Source organism: Sitophilus oryzae, unplaced genomic scaffold, assembly GCF_002938485.1.
Source record: "Sitophilus oryzae breed Bouriz unplaced genomic scaffold, Soryzae_2.0 scaffold_734_pilon_pilon, whole genome shotgun sequence".
Classification (NCBI taxonomy): domain Eukaryota; kingdom Metazoa; phylum Arthropoda; class Insecta; order Coleoptera; family Curculionidae; genus Sitophilus; species Sitophilus oryzae.
Genome location: NW_022147345.1, coordinates 536,518 through 558,794, shown reverse-complemented (window position 1 = coordinate 558,794; position 22,277 = coordinate 536,518). Strand labels below are relative to the sequence as shown.

Sequence of the window (22,277 nt, the reverse complement as noted above, 5' to 3'; positions counted from 1 at the left end):
AATTAAATGGCAAAGAGAGGGACAACGTTCCCGTAGCGCAACTCAGGACGCAAAATTTCGTTGTATTTATGTTGATCTGCGCATTGCGTCTATTGGGCCCACTATCTCATTCTAATATAACAACAGAGAAAGAAGCATATAAAACGTAATTTCTAAATAGAAATTAGAACAATCGCCTTTCGTTTTCGTCATCATGACAACCAAGATGACAACATCATGACAATTCGTCATGTTTGTCAATTTTTCTTTTCGTGATTTACCTTTTTTTTCTAAATTCTCCATTTTATTGACTTATGAATATTGTTACGTTTTTCGTCGGTTCCGTGTGGATAGAAAGTCACAATTTACTTAAACACTATTTATTTAGCACTAATTAACAAAACTAATAACGATAAACGACTTATAGAACTATTTACAAACGATTTATAACTAAGAATTTATTTTGAATTTTAGCGCGTCAACTGTATATTTATAACTGCCCTCTCTAGGCCACTGCCGCCGGCTTTTATACCGACAGGTAAAAGAAATCTAGAATAGTCCAAAGATCGTTAGGCGCATAGAGAAGGTTTTCGAATGTTCTCGTATAGTCCATTCTAGTGGGTCTCGATTCTTCTCGAACGAATGAATCATTGCGGTGTCTATACGATGTTAAGGTCATCCGAGGGCGGGCCATATTGTGAGGTTAGGTCGAGTCCACACCGGCTCGCAAAACTGCCCCCTTCTTAGGCACATGCTCGTCCCGAGATGTATACGGTGAATGAAGGTATTTGCAAAGCTGGCCCCTGGTACATTGCGAAGTCTGGTAAAAATAGCAATCTACAGTTTTCTCCCGATCTCAGCTTTGGGTTGTAGCAGCAAACGAGGATCTCGATTCCCGTAAATCTGAACAAGACTTCAATCATGTTCCGGATTGTACGCCAACTCAAACCATCGAGTCCACACGCCAGCTTCGGAATGGCTAATCGTGCAATGTTGTTGTTTAGCAGGGCTTCTCTCAGTTCAATCAGGGTCTTCCATAGATTGAGATAAGTCGGCTTACTCGGGGACCATTCCTTGGTGACCAGGTAGAAGATGTGCCTTGCTTGACCATGTGCATTGTCGGTTAGCCTCAAGACGCTTCCAACCTCTGGATCCTGTCGGCGTAGTTCTCCGACACGCCCAAACTTCTCATTGAACGTCGCAGCGATTCCTCTGGACATCCGCAAATCTCGAGCCACACAATGAGCGAGCGAATAATCAGGAGGCACGGAAAAGAGGTCTCGTTGATCTTCTTTGGTTACACCATAGCGAGCCTTCTCACTGCTGTTGTATCGGGCCATGAAATCGTCAAAGGACATCTCCGAATCAGGGGGATCAAAGCTGCAGGTTCTCACGGTCCCAGCACGATCTTCTATTTCGCCTTGGTAGGGGCTCAAACGGTTGAAATGGACTACCCTCGGTTTTCCTTTTGGCAATTTTCTGATACGGTATACGACGTCATTAATTCTATCCATGACTTCGTATGGCCCTTCCCACGAGGATTGTAGCTTCGGAGATAACCCACGACGTCTCTGCGGGTTATATAGCCACACCAACTTCCCTGGTTGGTATCCTCCATGCTCAGCTTGAATGTCGTAGTGTTCCTTCATTCGGTCACTAGCACTTTGAATATTTAGGCGGACTCTCTGATGAATGTCGTCCATCCTTTGACGTAGTGTGTGGACATAATCTTCTCCGGCGACTTCTTTCTCCCGGTCGGCAACCAAATTTCAGATCACAGGGTAGGCGCACTTCCCGTCCCATAACGATGCTGGCTGGAGTTTGCCCTGTAGATTCTTGGACGGATGAACGGTAGGCCAACAGGAACAGGTGAAGAAATTTGTCCCAGTCTCTTTGGTGGTCAGAGACTACTTTGGCCAGATAACGGTTGATAGTTCTGTTCATGCGTTCAACCATCCCATCGGATTGTGGATGTAGAGCAGTCGTCCTGGTCTTGCGGATGTTCAGGACTTCACAGACGCCTTGGAACAGATTGGACTCAAAGTTTCTTCCCTGATCTGAATGAAGCTCCATGGGAACACCAAACCTGCAGATCCATTCTTTAACAAGGGCATCAGCAATCGTGGACGCTTCTTGATTTGGCAACGCGTAGGCCTCGACCCATTTGCTGAAGTAATCCATTACTACCACAATGTATTTGTTGCCATCGTTCGTCTCCGGGAAAGGACCAGCCACGTCGATCGCTATTCGTTCGAAGGGACTACCAACATTGTACTGGCGCATAGGGGCTTTACCACGCTTTTGTGGCCCATTAATGGCTGCGCAAATGTCACATTTCTTACACCAGGCCCTCACATCTTCTTTGCAGTTCACCCAGTAGAACCGTTCACGCACCTTGCCAAGTGTCTTGGTAACACCAAGATGTCCTCCGCTGGTTCCATTGTGAACGTCCTCCAAGACTTCTGGGACCCTCTTCTTTGGAATGACGATCTGCCTTCTCTCTTTTCCCTCCGGTCTCTCGATCACACGGCGAAGTAGTCCGTTATCTATTACCAAGGAATTCCACTGGGCCCAGTACGACTTTACGTTCGGCGAATATCTGCAAACTTCTTCCCACGTTGGTCTTTGGCCTGTGTTTTTCCAGTTAATTACTAAACCTAATTCTGGGTCACTGGTTTGGTCATTTGCAAGATCTCCGGGTTGCCAACTATCATTAACCACAGTTGTTCTTAGGAGTTTCACTTCTTTCTCTTCTGCTCGGGAACAATGCTTACAGTCCTTAGCGCAAGGTCTTCTGGAAAGTGCGTCGGCATTTCGATGGATTGTCCCAGCTCGATGTTCTGTGTCGAAGTCAAATTCTTGTAATCGTTCAATCCATCTAGCTACCTGCCCTTCAGGATTCTTAAACTGCAACAGCCATTTCAAAGCAGCATGGTCTGTTCTTAACAAGAACTTTCTTCCATAGAGATACTTGTAGAAGTGTTCCACTGCTTTAACTACTGCTAGTAATTCTCGTCTGGTTACACAGTAGTTCCTTTCCGGTTTTGACAAGGTCTTACTAAAATAACCAATGACTTTTTCTTGACCATCCTGGATCTGAGACAGAACAGCGCCTAATGCAACATTGCTAGCGTCGGTATCCAATATAAAGTTTCCGTTGCCAAGAGGGTAGCTAAGTATGGGCGCACTAGTCGGGGCCTTCTTCAATTTTCGGAATGCCTCGTCAGAATCTGAGTCCCAAGAGAAACGCCTCTCGCCTTCGGTAAGTCTGGTCAATGGTTTTTGCGATGGTGGCGAAACCCTGTACATAGCGTCGATAGTATGTGCATAGTCCCAAAAGCTTCGTAGTTCATGTTTATCTTTAGGTATCGGCCACTCTTCCACTGTCTTGGTCTTCTGTGGATCTACCGCAACTCCTTGGGAGGAGACTATATGGCCCAAGTAGTGTACCTTTTCTTGACACAGATGACATTTCTTGGGGCTAAGTTTCAAACCAGAACTCCCTAGTCGCTTGAAAACTTCTTCCAAATTCTTCAGATGATGGTCAAAGGATTTCCCAACCACTATGATGTCATCCAGGTACACTAAACAGGTAGTCCAGGATAGTCCCTTTAACACAGACTCCATTAGTCTCTCAAAGGTAGCTGGCGCGTTGCACAATCCAAAAGGCATGACGGTAAATTGCCACAGTCCGGAGCCCACCGAGAACGCTGTCTTCTCTCTGTCTTTCGGCGCCATGTCGACTTGCCAATATCCACTCTTCAGATCTAACGTAGAGAATATCGTTGACCCCGCCAGTGTGTCTAGAGTATCGTCTATCCTCGGCAGGGGATAGCTATCCTTCTTGGTAACATTATTGAGCTGCCGATAATCAACACAGAACCTGGTGGTACCGTCTTTCTTCTTTACTAGTACTACCGGCGATGTCCACGGGCTGTTAGATGGTTCGATGACACCCTCTTCTTTCATTTCTCGAAGGATTTTGTCAGCTTCTTCACGTTTGGCGAGCGGAAGTCTTCTCGGATTTTGTTTGATTGGTCGTGCATCTCCGGTATCAATTTTATGTTGTACTAAATTGGTACGACCTCTATCTCCTGCTTCTCCTTTATCAAACACATCTTGATACTTGATTATCAGGTTTCTCAATTTTCTTCTATTTTCGGGAGATAATCCTTTAACGTTTACTAACTCCTTCACCATTTTGTCCGGAATTTTTGAAGTCGAAACTTTGGAGGCTTCCACGCTTCGAACGACTGAGGAGACCGAACAACAGTACCCTAAGAGGGTTCCCTTCTTCAAGGATACAGAATAATAATTCGTGTTCATTACTCTCACCGGTACAGTTTTTTTCGCTCGTAGCAGGGCTTTTCCAACAGCGATCCCTCGTCCTATTTCGCTGTCATGGTTCCTTGGCTCCAACAGAATAATACTTCCATTATTCATTTTACCTTCTAGACAACCATCCAAAAATATCTCACAGCGCTCAGGGACCGAAACATCTTCTGCTACCACCACGCGAAGCGTCTCCTCACATTTTCGATGCAGAACCACTTCTTCTTCATTTATTTTCAAAATTCCTTGTTTGAGGTTTAGCTCAAAACCTCTAGTGGTCATGATGTCCATTCCGAGAATAAGTTCATCTTCGATGTCTGCTGCTAACACTCGATGATTAAAACAGGAGCTTCCTGTAGCTGTACGTAGTCGCCATTGTGTTGTTTTAATCCTTTTTGATGTTTTAAGGATATCCGGCCTGATGATCGTTTTGGTCGCACCCGTATCCAAAAGCATGGTTCCTAACTCTCCATCCACGAAACCATCCACAAAAATGCTGTTGAACTTATGTTGTAGCGATGCGACTTGAGCAGTTTTTGTTGGAACCTGTTGGGTACTGCTCGATATGTGTCCCTTTGATTCGACACTTGGCGAAACCGGGTCCACGTCTTTTTCTTTACAGTGACTTCTTACGTGTCCTGCCTGGCCGCAATTCCAGCAACAAGTCGGTCCTTTCTTGCCCATGTACTCCTCCATGACTTTCCGCACAATGCTTTCCACGGATTCGTCGGAACATTGGTTGACCGCCCGTACTCTCACTAGAGACCGAGAACTTTGTTTCGCGGCCTCAAATTCTAGGGCACGTGCTAAAGCATCCACCAAGTGCGTTGGATGGGCTAGGAGAAGTGCTTGTCTTGTCTCGTTATCACGTAAGCCGTCGGAGAATGCCTGTACAGTAATACCCCGGACTTACGCGATAGGTGGGACTGAGCGCTATCCGCGTAAGTCGAATTCGCGTAAGTCGGGGTACAATTTTGCATATAAAGACATACAAAGTATGTTTAATTGGGACTGGAGACTAAATAAAACAATAATTTAGGAAATAATTAGTATCTAATTCTAAATAATATGACAATACAATATACAAACTATATTAATAGAGTGTATAAACACAATCCGAAGTTATTTTGATGTAGAAGGTTTCATAAATTGTAACAAAGTCGTCTGACGAGTCAATGATTTTTTCTTCTCCCGTAATATCTCCTCGTAGCATCCTAGTAATTTTTTTATTCCATGTTTTGTAACAAAACTGCGCTCTTCATTGGAGTCTATGCTTTCCAAAATTGTTAACCCTTTTTCAATCGAACTGAGGGCTTCTGTCAAGTTTCCAACTGTCATTTGATCTTCTAATTGAACTGGATCCAAAGAATCATGATTATCAATTTCTTCCTCTTGTTCACGCATTGTTATGAGCTCATCAATTGTAAGCTCCTCATTGTGTGAATCCAACAGCTCTTGAACATCATCACTATCCACTTCTAAATTTATTTGTCTACCAAGTTCGACAACGTCTTTGATCACATTGCAAATTTCATCAGGCCCTGACACTAATTCCGCCTGAGTCATAGTGGAGAAAAAAAATGGACAGAGTTTTTTCCAGACGCCATTTAAAGTTTTTTGTGAAATTTCATTCCAAGATTCTCCAATGATTCTCACTGCTTCTAAAACGTTGAATTGTTTCCAAAATTCTTTAACAGAGAGCTCGTTGTTTTGTCTCATAGCTTCATGCAGATGTGCAAACGATCGTCTCGTGTAATAAGCTTTGAATGTTTTGATAACGCCCTGGTCCATCGGTTGAAGCAAGCTGGTTGTATTTGGTGGCAAAAATTCAACTTTCACACGTGGGTCGAAACTAGTTAAAGTAGCAGGAGGATGACCTGGCGCGTTGTCGATTAATAGCATCACTTTAAACGGGATTTGTTTAGACTGGCAATAACGTTCGACTTCAGGTATGAAGTGATGACCAAACCAGTCTTCAAAAAGGGAGGCCGTCACCCAAGCTTTACGATTCGACTTCCAAATCACGGGCAAACCAGCTTTAGATTTGTTTTTCAATGCTCTTGGATTTTCCGAGCGATAAACTAAGAGAGGTTTTAATTTAAAGTCACCAGCTGCATTCGCGCCAAGCATCACTGTCAATCGATCTTTGGCGGCCTTAAAACCTGGAAAAGTTTTCTCTTCACGCGCAATAAAAGTTCTTTTAGGCATCTTCTTCCAAAATAGGCCAGTTTCATCTACGTTGAATATGGTTTGGCTGGTATAGCCACCTTCATTTATCATAGCTTTGAGTTTCTCTGGATAGAGAGATGCTGCCTCTTTATCTGCACTTGCCGCCTCTCCACTTTCTGCAATGCTATGCCAGTTACAGCGACTTTTGAACCGGCTGAACCAACCGTTACTGGCTTTAAACGTTTCATCTTTAGCCATCTCCCCAGCTTCTTCTTTTAATTTCTCAAAAATTTGTTTAGCTTGAAAGCACACCGTGTTCTGATCAATAGGACAATTTTTCACACTTACTTGATTATCACACCATAATTTTAACAATGTTTCCATTTCAGCGATAATACCATGCCGTTTACGAATGATGCTTGAATTCAAAGACTGAGCATTTTTCACAGCTTCGAGAATTTTTTCTTTACTTTTCGTAATTGATCTGACTGTCGATTCCGGAAGTTCATACTTCTTCGCTAAATCACAAATTTTTATTTTTGCATCGTAGTCTTTAATAATGTTAAGTTTACACTCCAAAGATAATGTTTTTCTCTTCTTGTTTAAAGCAAAAGAGTCGGTTCTACTTCGTTTGGATGCCATAGTACTTAGTAAATATCTCAGGTCGTCGCACAACGCACAAAAAAACACAAAATCGTAACTTATGTACCTACGCGCCGATTCCGCACTACACGTATGTGCTTGTTGTAAACTGAACGAATAATAATGCGGGCGGGGGGAGTCAGAAACAAACGCCGCCGCTTGACCTTGACTGCACGGCGTTCAAACAAAAAACGAATAGACGAGAAAATTAAATCGCGTAACTCCGAATTCGCGTAAGTCGAGGTAGCGTAAGTCGGGGTATTACTGTACTGCCAACCGCTCCATAACATTCTCTGGCGTAGCAGGGTACGCAAGGCGAACGAGGCGGGCTACGTCGGCTTCAAACTCCTGCAGAGACTCATTTGACTTTTGAATGCGATTTTTTAGCTGGGAATGATAGACATGTTCCAAATGAGCTTGGCCGTACCTCATTTCTAAATGTCGTACCAATTGCTGATAATCTCCCCTGTTCCGATGGTGACAATGTCTGCAGAATATCAGTCGCATCTCCTCGCAGTGCGACAGTCAAAGCGGTAGCCTTTTCAGCGATTGTCCATCCGTTCGCTCTCGCAGCGGCCTCAAACTGGCAAAAATAATTGGCCCAAGCGGTTTTTCCGTCAAACTGTGGAGGCTTAATAACTGACTTTGAGATATACTTATTTTCGACTAGTTTCGGTGCCTCCGATGTTTCTTGACATTTTGGTGAATTGGCCTTTTCTATTTCTTGTTTTAAAATTTCGATTTTTTTATTTACATCGTCCTCAATTTGTGTTATTTTGTCTTGTAGCTCCGTAGAATTCTCTATCATCTTTTCTTCTAATTCCCTGGAATTTTCTGTTATCTTTTCTTCTAAATTAAGTATTTTATTATTAAAGCTGGCCTGTATGTCTTTAGAATTTTCTGAGATCTTATCTTCCAAAATATTAATTTTATCACTGATTTTCTCTTCTAAATTAACTTCCAAGTCAATTATTTTACTATTCAAATTGTCGTTTAAATTGTCTTGCAATTCTCGGGAATTTTCTGTAATTTTGTCATTCAAACTGTCTTCTAATTTTTGAGAGTTTTCCGTCATTTTATCTTCTAATTTCTGTAGGCACGAGTCAAGGTCACCTTCGAACTCAAAGCAAAATGTGTCCGGATCCTCGCCTTCCTCCCTCAAAACGTCTCTCAGTCTGGTTTGCAAAATGCTTTTCTTTCCATCTGTCTCGCACTCTCTCTCTTCCAATATGGATTTCAGTTCGGACACTTTCAACTCTTTCAACAATTTCTTCGGAGCCATTGTTAGTCCTTTTATTTTTTTAGTCTATCACACACGCCACACCTGACACCAATTGTTACGTTTTTCGTCGGTTCCGTGTGGATAGAAAGTCACAATTTATTTAAACACTATTTATTTAGCACTAATTAACAAAACTAATAACGATAAACGACTTATAGAACTATTTACAAACGATTTATAACTAAGAATTTATTTTGAATTTTAGCGCGTCAACTGTATATTTATAACTGCCCTCTCTAGGCCACTGCCGCCGGCTTTTATACCGACAGGTAAAAAGAAATCTAGAATAGTCCAAAGATCGTTAGGCGCATAGAGAAGGTTTTCGAATGTTCTCGTATAGTCCATTCTAGTGGGTCTCGATTCTTCTCGAACGAATGAATCATTGCGGTGTCTATGCGATGTTAAGGTCATCCGAGGGCGGGCCATATTGTGAGGTTAGGTCGAGTCCACACCGGCTCGCAACAATATGGATAGGGAACAAATTGATTTGTTCCCATAGACTTAAAATAAAATATAGACTACACTATTTACATATCAACGCGGACAAACAACCTTTTTTGTACACATGTTTACTTCTGGGTACAGTCGACCGAGCCTTCCTCATCCAGCCTATGTTGTCACGTCTTTAATATTATCAATATTTTTTTTGTTGTTATACACATATATTGAGATATTAATACTACAGTTTAATAAAGTAGGTTTTAATATTCCATAGATGTATTAAATAGTCCTTATACTACTAAATTATAAGTCGGATACTGTTTAATAAGGATAAGTTCTTTACAATATGACAACACCGATTAGAGGCGAGGGAGCCTATTCATTCATTTATTACCTTGTAGTACGTGTCGCACGTGTGCGGTAAAGCTTTGTTGCCGCTATCTCCCCGGCTGTATTAACGCATTTTCTTAGCTTGTAGTCCTTAAGTGTTTATTTTATTGACTTTTTCTGTTCAAAAACTATAAAATATGGTTCGCCAGTGCCAAATTTGCAAAGAAATTTGACTTAAATAATCCATTTAAGTCTTGAAACAACTTTTGACCGGTAGGCAACTCTCAATTTACCCATTGGCAGTCAGTGGCGTTGTTGTAGAAAGGCGCTTATTTAGATAATATTTTAGTAAAATGTAAAATCTGAAATTTTTTCTTTTACATTACATTATTTACTTACTTACATTGTAACAAAATCATAATTATAACCCTGTTAATAATTAATAATGTTTTTATTAAAAATATATTCCGGTTTATTCTAAAATTATCTTCAGAATCTAAAATACCATACAAGAATTTTAAAATGATATTACATTATGAAACAATATTTTTTAATATACCGGGTCGTCTCAAAAGTGGCTCAACCCTATAACTTTTTTATTTTTTCAGATAAAAACAGATTTGTATGTTAGTAGGTATATGATATAAATTAGGATTTATTGACGTATTCAATTGTTTTTGGTCTCTTCCTGTTTTACCGAAATGATTACATCTTTTTTTTTAAAGGCACCCTCGGCATATTGCTACTTTATTCGATAAAAATGACACTCTGAATAGAATGACATATCATATGTCAACTTTTGACATTGTCGCTTAAAAACATATCCTATTTTAAATTTCAATCCAGTTTTTTTTCAATCCACTAAGTTTTAATCAAGGAGCCTTGGAAAAATAGTTTTGATCGTCTAATAGGTTTCGTGTCTTGTCTAGGCCGGTTAAAAGATGTACAAATCGTATTTTTAATCATACATATGTCAATTTTTCAAATGGAACAAGGGTGACTCATTAGCATATTTGGAAAAAGCATTTTTTATGAATATATTGATACCACACACTTGGTATTTCGAGTCAAATTGTCGTTATGAACCGCGTGTTACAATTACAATTAAACCATATGCGAAAATGTCAAAAGTTGACATATGATATGTCATTCTATTCAGAGTGTCATTTTCTATCGAATAAAGTAGAAATATACCGAGGGTGCCGTTTAAAAATTAAAAGTTATAGTCATTTCCGGTGAAACAGGAAGTGACCAAAAACAATTGAATGCGTCAATCAATCCTAATTTATTTCATATACTAACATACTAAAACTTGTTTTTTTATTTGAAAATATAAAAAAAAATATGGGGGATGAACCACTTTTGAGACGCACCCGGTATAATAAAGACAGTACCGAGTTAAATAAATGTAGTTTTTATTTTATCCACTTCCTATCACCTTCCTTGCTTTAATGGAACAGATTTATGTTTTCTCTAATTTACATAATAAGACATCACTTAACCAGAAAAAAAATTACAACAATCATATTTTTTTTCTCTCCCTGTCGCCGATTCTATTATATCTGTGGAATAGATCCTGTTTTGATTAATATTAGGGGTTGTAAATGTTTGACTAAAATTAATAATTTATTATTAACTTCAAAAATTACCTAATTTCGATTATAAAATTTCTTCTATAACGTGTATTTTATTATTTTTATCCTTTTTGGACTCTAAATTGTTTTTTCTAAACTTTTATTTAAAAAACCTGTCCTAAATCTTAATAAAATATAAAAAAGTTTAAATACGATATATTTTTAATTTAATTATAGCTTCATTAAAATAAAAAAATTACCCGGCTATGATACGGAGAGTTCAGGTGTACTTGAGAAACGAAAGACAGTGTTGTGCAGGCGGATGAAACTGCCATTTGAATTTTGGAAACACGGCGGAGTTTCTGCCAGTAGAGGGATAGATGGCGCTGCGTAGAAATTTCATCTAAAGTCCCTAGATATTCATCTAGGGACTTTAATTTCATCATGATTTTATCAAGTCATCCACAGAGTATAGTTTAATTAACAATTCGTTTGATTCTCTGTGGAGTAATTGAAGTAGTTGGAGTAGTTGAAAAATATAAATATTTATATAAAATGTTGATAATTTAACAGTGATGTGCTTTGTTACCCTATGAATAAACATTGATATGAAGTTGCTTTCGCCAGAAACAATTATAATTAAATAATTTAATAAAAATTTAATTTCTAAGTGACCCGGATCAGTTAGATCAGTAAAATAAATTGAAAAATAAACGTCATTCCATATTTGGCAATGTCTGTCAGTTTCTGTGAAGTGGAAGTGAATTGTGATTTGTTTTATGGGAATATTTTACGGATTTTTGCGAATTTAGAGTATTTTGGACGATAGGATTGTGAAATTTAAAAGCCAAGTAGTTTTAGTATATAAGATTAATTAATCCCTGTGATAATTTTTATGAAATTTCTCATAATCAAAACAAATTCTTTCAACAAAATGGCTGTCTCAGAAATTTGGAAGATCATTAATTTTAAAGTTTTATTTAAGTGTATTTATATCGAATCAAGAATTTGTATAACATATTAAAAGCTTAACTCTAAAGGTTGTGCAGTAATTTATGTAAGTGTACGCTTTTAGATAAATATTAAATATACAAATTTGCAAAGACAAACAAGTAATTTTAAAAAGATCATTTATTTCTTTAAACGAGTATAATCATTAATCATTAGGTTGAAAATATATTTGTATTTACTTATTTATATATTTTCTATACCCTTGTATTATTTATAAGCCCTATATGTCCTGTTTTATTTGAAAAAAAAATGCTTCGAGTCATCGAGAATAGATTTAATAACAATTTTGTCCCTTGGCTTTGTGTATTATATAATGTGAATTGTAAGATGTTTCTATTTGAATAGGTCATTAAAGTTGAGATTAAAGTTATACCAAATTATATTCACGTAACTATATGTCTTTTATATAATGAATTATTTATTTATAATTTATAACCTTTTTTATAATTACTTATAAGTGATTGTATAAATTCTGATAACTTTTATATATACTTGTATAGTGTTGAATGTGTTATATGTAATTTTATTAACAATGTTATAATAAAATAATCAAGTTACAAATTTTTCGTGTTTTATTCTAATTTCAGGGACAATTTCAACCTAGATTATTAATTTATTTGTATCAAAATACATTATTTTTATTTTGTAAAATGTTTTGTTACAAATAAGTTCATAATCTAGATTGAAATTACCAAATATAAGTAAAAACCTTATGAACTGGCAGTAAAGGTCCATTTAAAAATATGGCGCGAATTTTTAGTTCTGCCAGTAGCCCGCTTGGATCGCGTCGAGCGCGTGTTTCCAGGCTTTAACATAGGAGTTTTCATTTCTTTCAGTTAGTTATTCTATGGTGTTGTGTTTCTCGGCAGAGTCGTCAGGGAACGACCGTTACGACAGAGACAACCTATCTATCGCTCGTGTCGCACTCGTTATAACCTAAAACAATAACACAACAATAACAAGACAGTGTCTGACCGCATGTTCCAGCTATTTATGAATGAGATGCTCAGTCTATATTTTATTTTAAGTCTATGTTTGTTCCATATAGGTATTTATATTTTGTTACTTATAATTTTAGGTTATACTATTTGTTATTTTATTTGCTGCAGGAGCCAGTATCATCTATTTTTTATATGTATCTATTGGTGCCCCCTAAATCTATATTGGCGCCCCCGATATGTTAAAGACACCCGGTAAAATAAAAGTAAGTAGTTATATTTATCATCTTATTAAGAAAAAAGTAGAAGTAGTAGTGTCAAAAATATTTCGAACCTCTCTTAACATAACAAATTAATACAATTAATTTTTTTCATTTTTTGGGTAGGGAGTTTTTAGCTTGGTTTATAGTAACCAGAAACTTTATTAATATACCTATTTTACTTTGGTTTTAGGATTAAAACTGGACTTGAAAATGGTTCAGGATCATGATTCTCGTAAAGTCTTCTTTGCTTGGATATTCACTTTGTTATTGCAATTAAGCAATTTTTTCGAAAATGAGATTTTTAATGCCCTTTAAAAAAATTGGCCGATCGTTTCCTGCAACAGTCCGTTCTTCTGCATTTAAAATTGGTAGGTGGGTGGAATAAACACTGTAAATTTTTTGTCATTATATTATAAAAAGTTTATTTATTTTTATGTATAAATAAATATGTTTATAAAACAGAACAATTTTTGCTTTTGTTATAATTTCCCTTATAATAGTAGTATTCTTTCGTTCTGAAAGAAACTGCAAATTTTTACTTAAACTGATTTATTCCCTACACCACGTTCCCTTTACGTGGTATAGGGAATATATAAATCAGTTTAAGTGAAAAATTTCAGTTTCAGAATGAAAGAATACTATTAATAATGGCTAATTTAAATTTCCCCCCAGCCCGAATGTGCGGTAATGCCTTACGATACGTTTTATACCTATCTCTTTCTTTTCAATATAAAGCACACATAATAAAGAAAGATAGCAATAAAGACGTATGTCATACCATGGTCCTGCTAATGAGGAAGATGCATATATTTTATTTTTCGCCAGAAACTGTTCAATTTATTAGAATAAATATGTGTAAATGCAAAAAAAAACTTTTTTCTTGAAAGCAGTACCACAATTTTATAAAACGGGCCATTAAAATACTATGAATAACGCAAACGACGCCTCGCGAATTGAAACGATATTCTATTGGTCTGACGTCACCCGCCGTTCTCGTCGACGCGCGATGGCCAGCAGCAGCCAGACGTGTTCCGTTTATGTACGTATTTAGGTGGTGTACTAAGACATTTTTGTTGCTTTTAGCGTTGATTGTAGGAGCTTTTTATGCTTTTTTGTGCAGTTATTATTTGTATATGTTGTGTGTTCTGAGAATTTTTTAAGTAATGGCAGATTCCGGGTTTGTAAAAGCACAATCAGATAACTTGCCAAAAGTCGTGCTTTTATATTGGCTGCTTTTATAAATACAAATTCCCAATTAATTGGTGCTGAATTACGAGAAAAAAAAACAGAGAGGTATGTAACATTTATTCTTTGTAGTACTGAGGCATATTTAAGTATAAGTAGGTACCTACTGTTACGAACTTTTATATAGTTATAAATTAATGTTATAAACTTATTTTTCAGATCAGGTAGGGAGACGTATGGAGATAATGCTGTAGGTTATGTAGAAGTGAAAAGAGACAAAAATATTTGTTTAGTACGTGGAAAAATAACACCAGAGCATAGCGTGAAAAAGAAAGTTTTTTTTAATATATTGACACCCCCTTACCCTTGTTATTTTTAAAAATTGTTTTTTTACGAAATTATAGGAAATAAATTGTTTATCAGTAATGAAAATATTATTCAAGGTGTCCCATAAGCAAACGCCAAAATTAAGTTACTTTTTTAAGTGAAACACCCTCTATATTTTTGGATTCTTCGGGAATTTCTAGATATTCTAGATATATTTCATGTATAATATCCTATACCTATCTTCAAATGTTTACGAAATATTGACAGTTGAAAAGCGAAAAATACCTACAATTTTCTGCACCACCTTTTTTGAGACACCCTGTATAACTAGAATTAATTTTAAAAGAGAGTATATGAAAAACCATGCAACTTTTTTATTTAATGTTTTCTTCTAAAACTTGCAGTTAAGGCTGTATGTGGGTGACAAAATATAATGAATAATCCTGTACATTCAAATTTCATATACGTATGTAAGACAATATACATAAATATATGAACTTACATCAAAATGATCTTCACAACAATAAATGGTAAAAATAGAGGATAATTTAACGTTTTTCTTTTCATCTCTTCTCATGGCTTTGGACCATTTTTTTCTGTTTTCGCTCATCCATTACTATTTATAAATATCACTAATTACTAATTATGTATTAATGAACACAAATAACTAAAATTTTGACTCGGATTCAACAGCGTTTAAAAACAAACTGTGTAAAATAATCACGCGTCTGGCTCCACTCAACCAGAAGAACGGCGGGTGACGTCACAGCGGCAAGGCGCGGTAGAGAGCGTTTGCCCGGCCATTTAAATTAACAATATTTAATTATTTTATATTAGAGGCATTTCTTAACCGATATCAACGATTTTTTTTTGTTCAATTTGTAATTATATGAACTATTTTTTAAAACCATTATTTAAAAACATGCATTTTCCTCATTGCGGCCCAACCTCTGTCTGTAAATCTGTAGCTCATTTCTCGAGACTTTTCTAGACTGCTCTGGAGATTTCTGCCCGTTCATAAGGATCTTATTTATATATTTTTAAAACACTCTTGGTTATTTTTACTATAGAAATAAAACTGCCGAGTTTTCAGAAAACATTTAAATTTAATATTAAAGAAAAAAATAAAGAAAAAAAAGAAAATATATATAAAAAATTAAGTTACTTATTATTACTCAGAAAAAAAAAGATGGAAAAAATACAAGAAAATTGTCTGGCGTCTGCTTTTATTGAAAAATATGATAATTATATAATCAATTAAATCTTTCATTACTAAATCTTGCTTATAACACATATTAAAATAATTTTAAAGAAGAATAAAACAGAAATTAAGAATATTTGACAAAAGGACTTAAAAACATAACTATTAGCAGACACCAGACTTAAAAACTACAGGGGGTCACATCGTGAACCTTACCGAGTTTCGCGGACCCGAAGGAGAACCGTGTCTTTTAGACCAGGAGCGTTATCAATATTTTGCCGGCGAATGCCTTTTTTGTGTTGGGTAGTGCCGCGCAAAATATTTCGAAATATTATTTTACAAGCTAAGCTTACGTGCTCATGGATCAACGAACCGTCCAATCACAAGCAAGGAACGGTCGCTAAGCAGTCGCGTCATTGATGACGCTCCTGGCCTTTTCTTTAGTTGCGACCATAGACTTAAAATAAAATATAGACTACACTATTTACATCTCAACGCGGACAAACAACCTTTTTTGTACACATGTTTACTTCTGGGTACAGTCGACCGAGCCTTCCTCATCCAGCCTATGTTGTCACGTCTTTAATATTATCAATATTTTTTTCTTGTTATACACATATATTGAGATATTAATACTACAGTTTAATAAAGTAGGTTTTAATATTCCATAGATGTATTAAATAGTCCTTATACTACTAAATTATAAGTCGGATACTGTTTAATAAGGATAAGTTCTTTACAATATGACAACACCGATTAGAGGCGAGGGAGCCTATTCATTCATTTATTACCTTGTAGTACGTGTCGCACGTGTGCGGTAAAGCTTTGTTGCCGCTATCTCCCCGGCTGTATTAACGCATTTTCTTAGCTTGTAGTCCTTAAGTGTTTATTTTATTGACTTTTTCTGTTCAAAAACAAGCAAGAAATTTGACTTAAATAATCCATTTAAGTCTTGAAACGACTTTTGACCGGTAGGCAACTCTCAATTTACCCATTGGGAGTCAGTGGCGTTGTTGTAGAAAGGCGCTTATTTAGATAATATTTTAGTAAAATGTAAAATCTGAATTTTTTCTTTTACATTACATTATTTACTTACTTACATTGTAACAAAATCATAATTATAACCCTGTTAATAATTAATAATGTTTTTATTAAAAAATATATTCCGGTTTATTCTAAAATTATCTTCAGAATCTAAAATAACATACAAGAATTTTAAAATGATATTACATTATGAAACAATATTTTTTAATATACCGGGTCGTCTCAAAAGTGGCTCAACCCTATAACTTTTTTATTTTTTCAGATAAAAAACAGATATGTATGTTAGTAGGTATATGACATAAATTAGGATTTATTGACGTATTCAATTGTTTTTGGTCTCTTCCTGTTTTACCGAAATGATTACATCTTTTTATTTTTAAAGGCACCCTCGGTATATTGCTACTTTATTCGATAAAAATGACACTCTGAATAGAATGACATATCATATGTCAACTTTTGACATTGTCGCTTAAAAACATATCCTATTTTAAATTTCAATCCAGTTTTTTCAATCCACTAAGTTTTAATCAAGGAGCCTTGGAAAAATAGTTTTGATCGTCTAATAGGTTTCGTGTCTTGTCTAGGCCGGTTAAAAGATGTACAAATCGTATTTTTAATCATACATATGTTAATTTTTTCAAATGGAACAAGGGTGACTCATTAGCATATTTGGAAAAAGCATTTTTTTATGCATATATTGATACCACACACTTGGTATTTCGAGTCAAATTGTCGTTATGAACCGCGTGTTACAATTACAATTAAACCATATGCGAAAATGTCAAAAGTTGACATATGATATGTCATTCTATTCAGAGTGTCATTTTCTATCGAATAAAGTAGAAATATACCGAGGGTGCGGTTTAAAAATTAAAAGTTATAGTCATTTCCGGTGAAACAGGATGTGACCAAAAACAATTGAATGCGTCAATCAATCCTAATTTATTTCATATACTAACATACTAAATCTTGTTTTTTTTATTTGAAAATATAAAAAAAATTATGGGGATGAGCCACTTTTGAGACGCACCCGGTATAATAAAGACAGTACCGAGTAAAATAAATGTAGTTTTTATTTTATCCACTTCCCATCACCTTCCTTGCTTTAATGGAACAGATTTATGTTTTATCTAATTTACATAATAAGACATCATCCAGAAAAAAAATTACAACAATCATATTTTTTTTTCTCCCTGTCGCCGATTCTATTATATCTGTGGAATAGATCCTGTTTTGATTAATATTAGGGGTTGTAAATGTTTGACTAAAATTAATAATTTATTATTAATTTCAAAAATTACCTAATTTCGATTACAAAATTTCTTCTATAACGTCTATTTTATTATTTTTATCCTTTTTGGACTCTAAATTGTTTTTTCTAAACTTTTATTTAAAAAACCTGTCCTAAATCTTAATAAAATATAAAAAAGTTTAAATACGATATATTTTTAATTTAATTTAATTTTTAATTTTTTTATTTAAAATAAAAAAATTACCCGGCTATGATACGGAGAGTTCAGGTGTACTTGAGAAACGAAAGACAGTGTTGTGTTTCTCGGCAGAGTCGTCAGGGAACGACCGTTACGACAGAGACAACCTATCTATCGCTCGTGTCGCACTCGTTATAACCTAAAACAATAACACAACAATAACAAGACAGTGTCTGACCGCATGTTCCAGCTATTTATGAATGAGATGCTCAGTCTATATTTTATTTTAAGTCTATGGTTGCGACCATTCTGAAACTAATGAAGGTATACGATCATATCATTGCCAATGGCCTACCCACTTGGCTTGTGTCTAAATCGGCTCATACTCACGAGATATCCGATTTCATCCGGTCTTGGCTTGGCGTGAATAAGCAGTATGTGTCAATAGATTTTTATACTCTTGTCACGGTACAACAGTACGACAGAGTTTCTAGACGGTCAACCGTTCATCCACTCGCCTTGTTTAACGTCACTTGGAAGCACAGATGAAATTGTTAAAGATTTTATTATTATTAGCAATCCAAGTATCGAGATTTCAACAATATGGCAACCACTCGTAAAACGCTCCAATGCAGCTATAGTATTAAGATTTAGTTTAGTTTGCACTTGATAACGGTCAGTTGTGGAACGAAGTGATAATCGAAACGTTGTGCAAGCAAAATAAATAATAATAAATAACGCTTTATTGTACAAAAAGCCAAAATAGCTTCATCGACAAAGCATTTAAAAAATTGGTCAAGTGCGAGTCGGATTCGCGCACGCCAAACCAAACCAAACTTTTTTTCCGATTTAGGTAGCTGAAATTTTGAATGCGCGTATAAGAAGAATAAGAAGAAGAAGGATTTTATATAAGCCGCATCAGCTGCTGGGCCATTTAGCGGTATTGATCAAATTAAAGTTAAATTAAACTATATTAATGAACCCAAACCCGATGCCCTGATAAATTGGAACAAAGAATGTAGGTTATTAGCATCAAGAACGGAAGCCAGATCGCCATTCAGACCAAATGATTGTCTTAAGTTATTGAAGGAGGCATGTTTCCATGGCCAGCTAGGTCATCGGATTCAATATGCCTGGGTTTTAACTTATGTGGTCGAATCAAGAACGAACATTGATAAATAACAATTAAACGGTATTAAAATGAAATTAAAATATATGTTTTGATATTTTGACGTAACCAATTTACCTCTTTTTGTTTCCTGGCCTACTACTATTATTTTTAGACCATATAATCCTAAGCGGTAGCCTAACATGATTTGTTCTCTTAATATCTCCGGTTAGAGAGAAGATAGAAAGTTGCGGTTTGCGCTGATATTTTGGAAATTTTGTGCTCTATTTAACTGTGTAAAAAGAAACATAACCTACTATTTAATTTTTTTATACAAAAGCGCAATATCTGTTATGTCAAACAGTGCCAAACAGTGCCGAAAAAAATTATGGAAACGAAATTTATACTGGAGATCATTGAGGAAGAAAAGCTCTTTTAAACGAGCCCTAGTTTGTTTAAATCGGGTAACCCAAACCACAGAGTTATCCTTATTTTAATAAAAGCAAATTTAACCTTCCCCCGCCACTTTATTTTATGAGATAGAGCAAAATTCTAACAAATTTCAAAAAAATAACAAATTTCTCGATGATTACAATAGTAATATTTAAAATACCTGTTCACCTGCATATTTTTGAGAAAAATCCTATTTTCTGATTGGCTACCAGAGAAACGCTCCCTAGCGGGCATTTTTTGAACTTGAAAATAGTTTCCAGCGATTTCTCTTAGTCGATTTACTTACTGCTGATGATGCTAACATGGTTAGCGAAACGCGCGTCCAGTGTAAAAGTAAAAGTGTTTTGGTGTATTGTGGTGATTTAGTGTTTTTATTTTGCTGTGTAACACCAGGTTCCAACCCTCAACTGTAATCGATTTACTTGTTAGAATTTTTTTCCCAATGTCATACGATAAATAGTTTCTGTGATACAGCCGGCGTCCATTCTATTTTATGTACCGACCCCGGGTGGTCGGTACATAAAATAAAAATAGTCGTAGTTGTTATATGCAACCATTGCATTATTTTACTCACAAATAAATGTTTTATTGTTTTTATTATAAAACAAAGACTAGTTTATTATAAACCCCTTACACAAATATTCCAAGGGGGATATTTCGTGACCCTTTATATTAAAATGGACAAGGTTTATTAATTAATGCTCCCTACTGTCATCTTCTGATTGAATTAATGATATACAGAGTCCGGCAATAGTGCGTCAGGCATCTGTAGCTCCTAAAGTAAGAAACCTGGGAATTTTGTTTAAGTGCAAACCTAAAGTATGTTCTAGGATGTATTTCAGGAAAATATTTTAACTTCTATAGGGTGGCTCAAAAAAGTGTGAGTGGACCGGGATGATTTTTTTTAAATGGAACACCCTGTATATTATTCCATTTTTGGCTTCCTTTCAGATCACTTTACATAATCCTAAGACCATGAGTAAATATACTTAAATAATTTCAGAGATATTAATAAATAAATAAAAATTATATATTTTTCAGCCTTTCTTAAAAAAATTATTAATAATACAAGAACTGTCCTGAAATCAAAACTATATTAGATAATTACTTCAGATGGTCTGTGATTACTTTGCTATAAATAAATATGGAAATCGTAAATCATACAGGATGTCCAAAATTCTACGCCAAACTTTCGAAAATATAATATAATTTTTCTTTGTTTTTTTAAATAGGACACCCGGTATATTATTTTTTCAATAGATGGAGAATTAAAAAATGAACATTTTTTGTATTTAGAGTATTCCAAAATTGTTAACGGTTTCGCAAATATTCCCGGTTTTGTATTTCATATGGCATTTTCCACAGTAAATTTTTATCAAAGCCACCCAATGATTTTCCTCTCGTATTTTACCATTGAAAGCGCCATATGAAATAATACTGCGTGTATCCGGAAAACTATTAAAAATTTTGAAATACTTTAAATACAAAAAATGTTCATTTTTTAATTCTTCATCAAATCAAAAAATAATATACAAGGTGTTCCATTTAAAAAAACGAAGAAAAATTATTTTATATTTTTGGAAGTTTGGCGTAAAATATTGAACATCCTGTATGATTTACGATTACCATATTTATAGCAAAGTAAGAACAGATCATCTAAAATAAATATCTAATGTAGTTTTGACTTCAGAGCAGTTCTAGTATTTTTAATATATTTTTTAAGAAGGGTTGAAAAATATATATTTTTGATTTATTATCGAAATAGATTTACTCATATCTTAGGATTATGTAAAGTGATCTGAAAGGAAGCCAAAAATGCAATAATATACAGGGTATTCTATTTAAAAAAAATCATCCAAATCCACTCACACTTTTTTGAGCCACCCTATAGAAGTTAAAATATTTTCCGGAAATACATGCTCATACATACTTTAGGTTTGCACTTAAACAAAATTCTCAAGTTTTTTATTCTAGGAGCCACAGATGCCCGACGCACTATTGCCGGACCCTGTATAGATAGAACATGATACATCCTTGATTAAATTAAGCTGGGTTGGAGCGATTTCATAAGCTTCTTGTGATTGACATTAACCATTCTTTTTATTGACTTTTATTTATCGAATTCTCTTTCGCTTGACAACAGAAATAAAATGAAATGCAAATAATGAATGCTCAATTTCGTAATCGAAATAATATAATATATTTTAAATAATACAATATAGTATTTTTATATAATATTTTTTTTGGTTTTTTTTTATGAAACAAATTTACATTATTATCATATAATTATTGTACTTCCAAATTTGTCAAATATTATCTAGTCGGCTGCTATCACTCTTCGAATGGCCAATCATTATCCAGCTGATCGTACAAACTAACGTTGTAGACCTGTATAGCATTCTTATCCAAGAGGGTAAAAACAGACTTTAGTTGTGGCACTTTCATAATGATTTCTCGTGTGGGTAGTTCTAATAGGGGCAAGGTTTGCCTAGGTAAACCTAAAAACAAAAAAAAAATCATTAAGCATTGGATTGTTCATACAGTAACGCATCTCTCATAAGACAAGCA

General features: G+C 35.3%; 1 protein-coding gene across 1 annotated transcript; it reads right to left on the bottom strand.

The window, feature by feature from the left end:
• Positions 1 to 5,219: 5,219 nt before the first annotated feature.
• On the bottom strand, positions 5,220 to 7,394 carry LOC115888390 (tigger transposable element-derived protein 1-like). Its single transcript, XM_030908111.1, has one exon. The coding sequence runs from the start codon at positions 7,120 to 7,122 to the stop codon at positions 5,434 to 5,436; it is 1,689 nt and encodes a 562-aa protein (XP_030763971.1). The 5' UTR covers positions 7,123 to 7,394; the 3' UTR covers positions 5,220 to 5,433.
• Between the last annotated feature and the right edge of the window lie 14,883 nt (positions 7,395 to 22,277).

Excerpts from the sequence above, each read along its gene's own strand:
- LOC115888390 (XM_030908111.1), bottom strand. The coding sequence starts at position 7,122 with ATGGCATCCAAACGAAGTAGAACCGACTCTTTTGCTTTAAACAAGAAG.